The sequence below is a fragment of the Elaeis guineensis genome, chromosome 1 (assembly GCF_000442705.2).
Source record: "Elaeis guineensis isolate ETL-2024a chromosome 1, EG11, whole genome shotgun sequence".
NCBI classification, from domain to species: domain Eukaryota; kingdom Viridiplantae; phylum Streptophyta; class Magnoliopsida; order Arecales; family Arecaceae; genus Elaeis; species Elaeis guineensis.
In genome coordinates this window covers 140,855,162-140,868,410 of record NC_025993.2, presented here as the reverse complement: position 1 = coordinate 140,868,410, position 13,249 = coordinate 140,855,162, and the positions used below count along the sequence as shown (strand labels likewise).

General features: G+C 36.5%; 1 protein-coding gene and 1 non-coding gene across 2 annotated transcripts; both read left to right on the top strand.

Moving 5' to 3' along the window:
• The first annotated feature begins 4,766 nt into the window (after positions 1-4,766).
• On the top strand, positions 4,767-10,982 carry LOC140859765 (uncharacterized). The gene is made up of 9 exons (XM_073262288.1): positions 4,767-5,283; positions 5,368-5,485; positions 7,290-7,352; positions 9,361-9,605; positions 9,685-9,888; positions 9,991-10,083; positions 10,244-10,345; positions 10,439-10,798; positions 10,899-10,982. The coding sequence occupies exons 4-9, from the start codon at positions 9,420-9,422 to the stop codon at positions 10,974-10,976; spliced, it is 1,023 nt and encodes a 340-aa protein (XP_073118389.1). The 5' UTR covers positions 4,767-5,283; positions 5,368-5,485; positions 7,290-7,352; positions 9,361-9,419; the 3' UTR covers positions 10,977-10,982.
• Positions 10,983-12,604: 1,622 nt separating this feature from the next.
• TRNAL-AAG (transfer RNA leucine (anticodon AAG)) lies at positions 12,605-12,685 on the top strand. Its single transcript has one exon. It is a non-coding gene; the product is annotated as a tRNA-Leu (tRNA).
• Positions 12,686-13,249: the final 564 nt, after the last annotated feature.

Here is a 13,249-nt window from a genome sequence, read left to right as displayed (position 1 = left end):
AATTTATTTTTTTATAAAATCAAAAATTTCAAATCAAAATACTATCTTATCTATAGATTCAATCTGACTCATTGCTTTCTATATATTTTTAATATTTTTAAAAGTTATAATTAATTTAATAATCTCGATGTCCTAGCGACAACATCGCGACCTTATCAATTGTATAGAGTAATAAAGATTGACCAATATAAATAAGGAGCCACTATATAACTGAACGGTGTAAACCCATCGGTAGATAGATCCAGTCTGATATTGCATAGTTTCAAAGCAAATAAAGGATGGCAAGTATCAAATTTCTTCCATACCTCACTGTCCGATAGATGGTCATCATATCGGAGCTCTTGTGAATCTCTTTTTTGTGCCATCTCATCTATCCAACAGTACTCTTGGATAAATAGAGCCTTCGACGCCTAAGAGTAAGGGGGGCAGATATCGAAGAACTTTGTATGGTATATCTTTTTGATTCCTACCCTCTTGTCTCGACTTAAATTAGCTTTCACCGCATACATCACATGAGCTCTTCGATTGATCCTTCTTATAAAAAAATATGCAATCATTATGACATGCATCTATCTTCTCATATCCCGTATCCAAAATTTTTACTATTTTCTTTGAAGCATAGAAACTCTCAACAAGCTTTTCATCTTTTGGTAGTATTTTTTTTTATAATTACTACCATTCTATCATAACAATTGATCGTCATATTAAACTTGACTTTCAAATTCAACAACTCTAACACAGCCGATAATATATTATATGTCTCACATTCCAAGCATAATGGTTCATCAGTATCTCTCAGTATTCGATAGAAATCACCACTGTCAGCTTTTGGATCATCCTCTACATCCCAATTAAATTCGAAACCAGCAGTATTTATAACCATATCTACTATTCTATCTATGTCCATATCCTACTCATTTCTAACCCTTGCAACTGTCTCCCATGACTCTTCATGCAGGTACCAATGCTTATAGTTGGGAATAAATCTACTTCTATATAAATAGATAGTCATTGTATCCATATCAAGCATTTCTTTATTGCCACATCTCTTACAAGGACAATGAGCCCGCCCTTGATGTAAGAGTGTTACATTTCTAAAAGCATACTCACAGAAGTACTCTATACCCTCCTTGTATTTAGTAGAAATCACCCCATCGACTATTTGACGGTCCATCCAACTATGGTCCATGATGCACTATATAAGAATTCTGCATATATGAATAAAAGATAATTGTTAAATGATTATTTTAATATTTTGAATGTCTTATATAATAATTATATCCTACTATCAACTAATAGGTATAGAAGGTCCTATTCTGTTCAGAAATTATATTAATTCTATAGGTCAAATACAGTAATCAAACGATATACAATAGGAGTCAAAAAAAATTTTTGACAGCATCTTCATTTAGTTCTTCTCCACATGGTGTAAGATATGTGAGAAGAACTAAAAAAAATACTGTTCAAAATTTTTTTTGAACCCTCACTATACCATTTGATTACTGTAATGACCTATAAAATTAATTATATTTTTCAAACTATGCCTACTGGATAATCAATTGACCAATGTATATAATTTTTTCATCTGTATAAAAATATATAAATATACGGATGCCGTAGAATATATACATTAATCAAAAGATAGATCCATGGTTATATGCAATGCAATATTTTTAAAATTTTTAAATTAGTAGATTCCAAAGTACAAAATATCATTGCAAACGAGGACAGTCGGGATGCATGTTCCGTGCATGCAGATTTGGAGCGTGCCAGATGACTAGACTGTGTAAGCACACCAGCATGGCATCCACACAAATTCCATCCTGGAGGTTCCAAAGTATCGAGTGGCATTACAAATAGGGCTAGAAACAATCAGGATGGGCCAGGCCACACCCCTTCTTGAGTCTGATTTGAAAATTTTTTCAGACTTCGGACCAAACTTAAGGTCTAGAATCTAATCGCTGAGCTGCTCTGGCTACCACCAGAATAAATCTGCGGGCCAACACTGATCCGACAGTGGCTCAGCCTCGAACCCCTGCCGTCGAAGGTGGTAGGGCTACTCTCATCGGAGAGCTTTCCGAAGTGGTTCTACCTTCTGAGAATAATATTAATTTAAATAATATTTTTAATAATATTATTTAAATTAATAATATTATTAATTTATATATTATTAATATTTAAATTTAAATATTACTAATTTAAATTAATCAGATAAATCTAATTTTAAATATTTAAAATTTAAAAAAATGAGAATAGGATGTAGCGATGGCGATTGAGCCATCACCATCGCTGTCGCCAATACTCACCTACATAGTCAACGACGGTGTGGGTTCGATGATTGGATGCTCTGAAGGAGGGAGGTGGGGCCGCGGGTCTAATCCGATAAGGGGAGGGGCGGGGAGAGAAAGGGGAGGCGGCAGTGGGTCTAGTTCGATAAGGGGAGGGGCGGGGGGAGAAGGAGGAGACAGCGAGGGGTCCGATCCAACAAGAGGAGGGGCGGGGGGTCCGATCCAACAAGAGGAGGGGCGGGGGTCCGATCCGACAAGAGGAGGGGCGGGGGGTCCGATCCAACAAGAGGAGGGGCGGGGGTCCGATCCGACAAGAGGAGGGGCAGGAGAAGAAGAGGAAGGTGGTGGGTCGTCTAATCCGATAAGAGGAGGGGCAGTCTGACGGGGCACGATGATGGGGAAGGAAGAGGGTTTCGGGGGTTCTATGAGCCCATCGGAGATCCAACGGGGGTTTTAGGGTATGTTATTAGTGACGGCTAAATTACGTCACTAAAGTCATTACTAATAATAATTTAAATTATTAGCGATGGTATTCCATCGCTAATAATTAAAAAAGACGTTGTTAATAACTTTTGTACTTATCACGACAGATTCTTTTTCCATCGTAATAAGTTGTTGGTAAAAGTACTTATTAGCGATGGCTATTTACCATCGCTAATAAGCTTTTTTTTTTTAATATTTTTAATTAGAATTATATTTGAATGAGGCAAGAGTTAATAGGAAATACAGTCTGGATATCCTAGATTTTTGGAAAGCAAATCAATTTCAATATCCTAAGCTTTATCTTATAGCTCATGATATTTTAACTATTTTAATATTTACAGTTGCCACTAAATCTATTTTTAGCGTTGATCGGTGAGTACTTAATAAGTATCGTAATTCACTTAAACTCGATATTGCTAAGGTGTTGATTTACACTCAAGGTTGAAAATTTGAAAAGAAAGATGAATGTTTTATTATTTATCTTGCTATATTCTTTTGAAATAATTTATTTCTAATTATTATGGTATTTCAACGTAGATGTTTTAGAATCTGAATTAGATGAGATTGTAGAAGATGTTATGCACTCAAATTCCTACTATGAAGCCCAATGAACCCTGTGCTTGGCCATTATTGATGCCAATGCATAGATCAGAGTGAGATGAATTATAATTTACTAAACATTTGCTGATATTTTTTTTAGTTTCAAAATTATTTTCTATCATTTTTCTTTACTATTGAAATTTGTTTTTATAGGTGCACCTAAATTTGGAAAGTTGAAGTAGGAAACAATGCAAAGGGAAAGTTGATCAGGGTCATGGACCTCATGGTCTCATGGATGGTTTTTAAGGTTTATGTTGCTCATGTGTTTTGGGTCATGTCTGCTTCATTTTGTTTGGGACTTTTGTTTTGGTTTGACTATGAACGTTACTTCGTTACTTGTTATCATATTTTTGGACTTCTTTCTGTTTTGGTTTGTCTATAGTTATCACTAGTCCTTAATTTTTATTGATGAATATTCTAGTTCCAATTTCAGTTTAACATTCTACTAAAAAAATTTCCAAATTTCATAATGAAACTTTATATATTGATTCAAATTAGTCTTCCATATATTTGCCTTGACATACTCAATAAGAGCTTCAAATATCATTCCTGCACTAGTTTATTTTAATTTCTGTTTCTAGTATATATGCTGAATAGTTTAATTATGCAAGTCACATCATTGGCATGCTAGATGAACTAGTGGATCGCATTCAGCAAACACTTTGCATGTTGCATTTTGTTCATCTTGATTTGCAAGGACTACATCTTCCATATGCTTCAGAGGGTGAATATTGCTTCCACTTTTCAGGCTAGCCACTGGTTGAATAATTATCATATTGATAGTCATCTATGTTGTCCCATTTATTTGTGATTTTTATATGAAACTATAATTCATTCTTTATACTTGCTGATGCTTAATGTTATAAAGGCCCTGGTTAGGACTTAGGAGCCACTCCTTTGTTTCACAGACCATCATTCAAGCTCATGAAGAAGCCGCATGAATGTGGAAAAGTCAAGACCTTCATTTTAGCTCCAGAAGAAGAAGCCACTTTTGTTTTGTCTTGGTGCTGTTTTGTCTCTAATGGGTGCTCTTTTATGCCCCATAACATACGAAAATGGATTTTGGAGGAGTGATAAAACTATTTCATTATAACTATATTTTCATTGTTGTGGCTTCTACGTCCTGTAACTCCTATTGTGGCTTTAGTGCATAGTTGTAACCATGTTTAATATCTTCTTGTTTGAAATCCATATATTCTATATTTGTTGGATGGGTAAACTTTAAATAGATTCTGTTTATATTATTGTATTGATGTCATTTTGTAAGTTGTTATTGATGTCATCTATAACTTATAAGTTGTTTTTAAATAAGATGTCAATGTTCACTACAACGAAAAGGGCATGTAGCGACAGTTTTTTGCCGACGCTTTTGGAAAGCGTCGACAAGTTGCGCAGACCTGCCGACGCTTTTTAAAAGCGTCGTCGTTTAACGACGCTTAAAAGCGTCGGTGTTCAACGCCGACGCTTTTAGCAAAAGCGTCGTTAAATAAAGCAAATGCCGACGCTTTTGTACAGTAATTTACGACGCTAAAAAGCGTCGTTAGGTTCGTTTAATACCCTTCTTCCCCCGTGCCCTAATCCATCTACCGCCGCCCTTTCCATCCTTAATTTCTTCCGCCGACCCCGTCTCATCTCCGCCGCCGGCACCGCGCCCGCCGTCCACGCGCATCCGCCGTCCACGGCTCACCGCCGTTTGCCGCTCCCCTCTGCTGCCGCGTCCGTCGACGCCGCACCCGCGCTGTCGAAGCCGTACACCGTCCGCTGGAAGCAGCCACCCCACCGGCCCTCCTCCCCTCCCCCCTCCCGGCGGCCATCTTCCCATCACGATTCCCTTCGATTGCCGTGCACTTTTGCTTGGATTTTGTTTGGCACAGACTGATTCGTGTTCGACCGATTCAATTTCGGCCCAAAGGTTCGGTCTCTCTCTCTCTCCCCCTCCCTCCTTCCCTGTGTCATGACCGGTAATCGCATCTAATATGTGTTTACCATTTCTCAGAGCGGAAATCCTCTCCGTCATCGAACATCGACGCGGTCTCCGGTCGATCCAGCTCCAGCATCGGATCCACCGCCTGGAAACCCCAGAATCCGAGAAATCCGCAAATCGAATCCTCAAGGTGATGAGATATCCGTGGATTCTGGTATAATTCCCCTGTTCTTTAGTATTTCTTCTTAATTAGTTGATATTGTGGAGCTTGGAAGCTCGAAATTAGGGTTCTTTATATTTAGAAAGACGGACAGAGGATTTACATTGCGAGTTCTTTTCTTTGGAGCTCCGAATTTGGTCTAGAATTCTTTGCTGTGGATGCTAGGTTTTAGGGAGTGTGAGGAGATCTTCACATGACTGGTTTTGATACGCCTAGGTCTAGGAAAGTGAGAGAGTTCTTCTCTGTTGAAATTTGATGGTGCAAGTTGTCCATCAATTGGTTTCTCTCTGTGCATGTCCATGTCTGCCTTGACTGCCTTGTGCATGTGCGATGTGCATGTGACTCATCTTCCATTTCAAGTAGGTGTGTATTCTGCAGTATGGTTCATGTTGCCCGTATCGGCTTATATAGAAAGTTTGATCTGGTAGTTGCTGACTAGTTTGGGCCGGCAATGGGTCATAAAAGGATTCCAAAACCCTTTATTTGGGTTCATTTTCATCTAATGCAAGAGAGGGAGATGGGATAATTTTATACCAAATCTTATGATTCTAATTTACTGGAGATGTGCTACCATGATGTTGTGATACACATTGCTATTTAATGCCTATATAACGCTAATGTAGAACGAAAGATGAAAGGATACACTGCCTAATATAAGGAAAACAAATAATGAACTTTTGGAGTTATCTGTATTTCGTAGTTTTTTTCTTTTGTAACGAAATGCAAATGCTAATATTATGATCTTCTAGAGTTACACCTTCATAATATTCTAGTTAAAAACAATATGACGTTATTAGTGCTGCATGGTTTTCTTTCACAAAACCTGGCGTCCTAAATCCATGTTTTCTTTCATTTTGAAACAAGTATGATGTTAGCAGTGTTGTGTTTTGATTATTTTGTGATTACTTGAGCATGACTCATCTATTTGTCATTATGTTACTTTCTGTGGATGATGTTATTTAGTCTCTTTGGATCAATGATAGTATTATTATATTTCATTTTGGCCTGTTTCAACCTTCCTGCTGTAAATCATACTTTAATCTTGTTTAGCATCCGTCATCATGTCATGCTCTAAATACATGAAACCTTGAATTCATTAATGAAAGTTTTTTTACTGCAATGTTTATGAAGTGTGGTGAAATTTATCCTGACATTTTAGGATGGACCCTGAAAATCTCTTTGATCGGTGAGTATGTTGCTCTTCTTGCTACCAATCCCCCTTACTTATGCTTCTGCATCTATTTTTCACTCACTCTGTCTTCCAGAATCTTCTCTGTGTTTGTTTCCTCTGATCAATGGCATGCTTATATATAGTTCTTTTGAAGTTTCTATTTTACTGTGCTTGTGCAAGGATTATAATGCAAATATGTGTAACAGGAAAATTTTAATTTAGTGAGTAGGCTTGTACTTCATGTATGTCTGTGCTCCAAATTATGCAAGTCATACTCTTTTGGATTTGGTGGTTAACAACTGGTTGTACATGATCAATTTACAACCAGTTATCAAATATCAAATATGGTAAACCTGTGTAGCATAAAATAAATGATATAGAGCTAGATCAATTTACAACCACACCCTCTTAGTATCTCTCTACGAGGTTCACCCGAAAATATGTAGTACAATTAATTAAGGTTGTGATACATGGTTGATGAATGGATAATTTCATAGTTTCATGAATCCTGATCGATTGCTTATCTGACATGTGGCGCTCGTTATGTGGCTGGACCCTGATATTGTGTGGCCTACGTTATCCTTATCTTCGTGACTGATGAAGACTAAGCATCTGGATTAAGCTGGGCCAAGTTTCTTTGTCCACTACTCCCCAAGTTAATATCAGGTATTAAATCAAATTAATTATGAATTAATTTTTCAAAAATTACATTGCATCGAAACATAGACCCATCTTTTGATTAATGTACATATTCTATTATATCCGTACATTTATTTATTTTTGTACGGATAAAAGAATTATGTACATTGATCAATTGATTGTCCAGTATGGACAGTTTGGAAAATGTGAGTAATTCTATAGGTCATTACCATAATCAAATGGTATGCTGAGAGGTTCGGAAAAAATTTCGGATGGTATTTTCCTTTTGTTCTTCCTATACGGAAGAACTAAGGGGAAATGCTGCCGAAATTTTTTTCGGCTCTTGTTGCATATCATTTGATTTTTGTAATTGACATATAGAATTAATACATTTTCTGAATGGGATAGGACCTTCTTTACCTATTAGTTGATGATAGCAAGCATTTACTATGTAAACTTTATGTAGTTGTTATTTTTTTGGATTTTATGAAATGACTGATATTTTTTACTCATTGCATTAATATAGATTGTATAATTTTTTTTTATTTTTAGATAAATTGCAAGTTCGGTCAGTTTTATCCTACAATGGACAAAAGTTGGATAAATAAACCAAGGAATAGTAAAGAATATTTAGATGGAGTTCATGACTTCATTAAATTTGGTATGGAGAAAAGTAGTTTGAATGGAAAGATTTTATGTCCATGTCGGAAATGTGTAAATAGTTCTTCTTTAGATCCACAAAATGTTGAAGAACATTTGGTATGGAATGGTTTTTTAAGAGGTTATACCGACTGGATTTTTCATGGAGAATCTATGTTGCCATCATCATGTAACCAACCCCTGACTCATTGCGGATCCACTAGCCTAGAAGATAATTCTGCAAGAGATGATGATATAAGGGGTTTGATCACAGATGCTTTTGGATTTGATGTTCAAAATTTAGGAGAATCCAGTAGTATACAAGAAACAGTTGGGATGTTTGATGGATGTACGCATACGGAACGTATGCATGTTGAGGAGCCCATACATACATCTAATGATGAGACAGCTCGTTATCACACCTTAATGAAAGATGCAGACGAAGAATTATATCCGGGTTGTACAAAATTTTCTAAGATTTTTTTTCTTGTTCATTTATTTCATATCAAATATTTGAATGGATGGTCTGGAAAGAGTTTTACCATGCTGCTCAAGTTATTAAAGGATGCATTTCCAGAAAGCACTCGTTTACCACCATCGTATTATGAAGCCAAGAAAGTAGTAAAGCAATTGGATCTTGGATACGAAAAGATTCATAGTTGTCCGAAAGATTGTATGTTATATCGGGGTGAAAACGCTAATCAAGAGTCATGCAATGTATGTGGATCTTCAAGATGGATAACACAAAAAGAAGATCGAGATGATGTACTGAATGAATTGGATGCAACGCGGAGTAAAAAGAAATCGGCCAAGGTATTGCGTTACTTTCCTCTTATACCTAGATTGAAAAGGATTTATGCATCATCAAAAACAGCTTCATCAATGAGATGGCATCATGAAGGACGTACAAAGGATGGAATGTTGAGACATCCAGCAGATAGTCTTCAATGGAAAGCATTTGATGATAGACATCCTGATTTTGCCTCTGATGTTCGCAGTGTTAGGTTTGGCTTAGCTTCTGATGGCTTCAATCCATTTCGGACCCTGAGTTCTACCTACAGCACTTGGCCAGTCATTTTGATATATTAACTGATTCTACCTTTTATTTATATAAATGCTAGGTGACATCATGCGTCGCAGGGGACGATATGCTGGTGTGCAGTTCCAGTTTTCACAGACAGAGGCCGGTACGTCTTCTTCAACACAGCAGCCTGAGGTCAGTTCAACTGCACAGCATTCTGAGCCCTGTCCTTCATCATCAGCACAGCACGATCCTCCTGTTCATCAGCCAGATGATGAGATACACGTGCAGGGTATATATTGTCTTTCATGTAAATTTTTTTTATTTTATTTTATGTATATTTATGATATAGTTACTTTTATGTATTTTTTGCAGACGGATCCGGGAGAGTACGCCCCAGACGCGGACCCACAGTAGTACGAGATGTATGGTAGATGCGTGAGGGCGAGAGGATTGTTGTGGAGTGCAATCAGCTAGGTCAGCCAATTAAGAAAGCTGCCTGCTTATTGACTTCATTTTTGGGGACTGTTGCTCGGAGGCCTCAGCTATGTCCGTTGGGCTATGCAAAATGGAATGACATGCTTCCAACGTACAAAGTTGAGCTCCTCCGAGTTATAGAGGTAATGAATTGATGTTCATACTGTATATTAATTGTTAATCATTTATATAATTTATTTCATTTAACTTTTTTTTTTATAGAGCAAGTTTGTTCTCCCTCCATCCACTCATGATTTTGTAATGAAGTCTCTCAACCGCAAATGGAAAGAATATAGAGCGCAATTGAAGAAGGACTATATGAGACAGGGTATGACAGAGGAGGAGGTTGCTAGGAATTGTCCTCCTGATGTACCCCCTCATCAGTGGATGGAGTTGGTTCATTATTGGTTCTCTGAGAGGGCACAGGTATATTATCTGTTTATTATCTTTTTTTTCTAAATATTTTATAAAAATATTGATTTTTATTATATATTGTATATATAACAAGTTTTTTACTTTATTTTACAGACTTATTCTGCTATTGGTAGAGCTGCACGAGCAGCTCAGTCTGTTCCTCATACATCGGGGTCGAAGAGTTATGCACGACTCCGACAGGAGTTTGTATGTTCCTTAAACTTTCATAATTAACTTTTAATTTTTATGTTCAAATATTTATATAACTAATATCATTATGTATCGTGGACCATGTCTGTATCATGATACTCATATATTTTTTTAAATTATCATAATTGTTTGCTTAAAATTGAAATTATTTGTGTAGGAGGATGAGCATGGGAGGGAACCCGGACAAGTGGAGTTTTACCGGATGACTCATACTCATCAGGATGGTACTTTTGTTCGAGATGAGTCGAGAGATTTATATGTACGGCATTATTAATATTATATTTTTTGCAATGATTTAAATTTAATTTTGTTAGCTATTAATGTATAACTCTTGTTTTCAAAAAAAATACAGGAGAGGGCTACATCTCTCATTGCGGAGCGTGACGACGAGTCCGCAGCATCTACGCAGCAGAGCCGTATCGAGACCGAGGTCTTCACAGAGTTGATGGGATCAGAGCGCTACGACCGAGTGAGGGGTTATGGAGTAGGAGTCACCCCCACTCAGTTATCTGAGGTTAGTAGATATACGCAGCATGCTGCAGCAGATGCTCAGGATTCACGCGTTCGCAGACTCGAGGCAGAGATACAGGAGATTAGACAGAGTCGTGCCGCTGAGATGGAGGAGATGCGACAGAGCCGTGCCGAGATGCAGGCCATGAGGGGACAGATTGATCGCCTTACATCTTTATTAGAGATGTATGGTTCATCTCAGGTAAACACATAATATTAAATATATATTTTTATATTAATTTAATGATTTATATATTTTATTTATAGATATGCAAATCATGCTTTTGATATATTTTTTGTAGGCTCCTGGCATATCAGGCACCCGTCGAGATAGCGGCACGTCACGTGGAGACAACGACGACCATCCGCCTGCAGATTGATGTTATTTTATTTTTATTATATTTTTATATTTATTTATATTACTCTTGATTGTAATGGATGATTAGTACTTTATTTTTATTTATATAAAATATTGTCTTTTGGTTTGATTAAATTTTCTATTTCAGCTTGCTTTTGATGTGAATGATGGTGATTGTACAGGTGTGAATGTGAATGTGGTGATTGTACATGTTTATTGTATTGTACAGGTGATGTGAATGATGGTGATTGTACAGGTGTGAATGTGAATGTGGTGATTGTACATGTTTATTATATTGTACAGGTGTGATATGATTTCGTACAGGAATGTATTGTATTATTTTTTTTTAAATAATATTTATATTTTTTTTTCCTCTTAAAACCTTTAACGACGCTTATAAGCGTCGTTAAATTTGTCTTTTGCGACGCTTTAAAGCGTCGTAAATTTTTACATTAACGACGCTTATAAGCGTCGTTAAATTTGTCTTTTGCGACGCTTTAAAGCGTCGTAAAGATTTACATTAACGACGCTTTAAAGCGTCGTTAAGACAAATTTAACGACGCTTTAAAGCGTCGTTAATGTAAATCTTTACGACGCTTTAAAGCGTCGTTAAAAAATAACGACGCTTTTAAAAAGCGTCGGCGCTATTCGTCCCCACTCTTACATAGTCAACGCTTTGCCGACGCTTTTCAAAGCGTCGTAAAGCCAAATAGCGACGCTTTAAAGCGTCGTTAATGACCATTAATAGCGTCGTTAATGCCTATTTTTTCTGTAGTGGTTATTTGTTATTATCAATGGAACTCGAAAAATGTGCTGCAATTCTATAATAAATAGGTTAAAAAGATTATTAAATTGATGGCATAGGCCCATAGCCTAAAGGCCTTTAGGGCACAGACCACTATTAAGTTGCTGTTTATGTTATTTCTATTTATACATCAATGCAACTATAAATAGGTTAAATAGGTCATAAAGTTAAATTAATTAACCTGACATGCTTACTAAATATATTAGGCAGATTGGGTCGAATAACCTATTTAGTAAATAATGCTAGTTTAAGTTTAAAATCATGATCAATTTAATAAATATGTTAGATTTAAATTTGATCTACTCTTCATCCAATCTTTTTAAACCCGACCATTTATAATCCGGTCCAACACGTTTGCCACCCTTAGTGCTTAGTTCGGTTCTTAACATGCACTACACTACCATGATGCCACAAAAATGTCTAAGGTGGCCGCGCATGAGATCCCTCCACAAAGTCGCCTATTTATCACCATCGCATGGATCTCCACATTGAACCTATCAAGAAGTTAAAGGTCAATGGGCAGCCATGCGCCCTAAACTTGTTCCAATGCCCGCATCCGGCATATATATATATATATATATATATATATATATATAGTAATACATGAGGTTTACAACTGTTTCACACGATAGAAATTTCCTATAGGTTTTTTAAATAAAAATGTTTCTCATAGATGGGTGCGAAGGACTGGTCGCTTGCCATTTGTAATAACGTGGGTCAAGCCATGCATTGTGCGAAACCTGGCTACTCGTACGTGGAATCTAGATGGGGCAAGTTACATTTCGCAAAAAAGGTGGGCCCGTAAGAGAGATTTATATCATGAACTGGAAGCCACCTCTCATCACGTTGAGATGGCCGAGTTGGTCTAAGGCGCCAGATTAAGGTTCTGGTCCGAAAGGGCGTGGGTTCAAATCCCACTCTCAACAATTTCTAAATTTTTTATTTACTTTTGCTATTTCTTTTACATTTTAAGATAAATTTTTATATTTTAATTCAAATTTGAGATGTCATTCGTAAAGAGAGAGAGAGAGAGAGAGAGAGAGATACACTATGGCATCCAATTTCGATTATCCTCGCTCCCTAATTATTAGGCAAGGGTTGTAGTCTGTCATCGAGAAGTTCAAATGTGAGTTCTGATCATTATGATAATGATTATATATGTCATTTGTGAATTATTTTAATTTTTTTAAAAAAAATTATTTATTTTTTTGTTTTTTTTTACATTTCATACTTTAAGAAAAAATTTTCTATTTTAATCTAGAATCGAGATGTCATTTATGGAGAGAAAGAGAGAGAGATACTGCAGCATCCAATTTCGATTATTCTGTCTCCCTAATTACTATGCAAGGGTTGGAGCCCATCAACGAGTAGTTCGAATGTGAGTACTGATCTTTATGATAATAGATTACATATGTTATTAGTGAATCATTTTAGTTTTTAAAAATTTTTTTCTAACTATTTTTGTGATTTCTTTGACATTTCAAATTTTA

Bases quoted from the DNA above. Each gene is read 5' to 3' on its own strand.
- LOC140859765 (XM_073262288.1), top strand. From the start codon at position 9,420: ATGCGTGAGGGCGAGAGGATTGTTGTGGAGTGCAATCAGCTAGGTCAG. The intron at 9,606-9,684 runs GTAATGAATTGA...TTTTTTTTATAG, and splicing joins AGCTCCTCCGAGTTATAGAG to AGCAAGTTTGTTCTCCCTCC. The intron at 10,084-10,243 runs GTATGTTCCTTA...TTATTTGTGTAG, and splicing joins CACGACTCCGACAGGAGTTT to GAGGATGAGCATGGGAGGGA.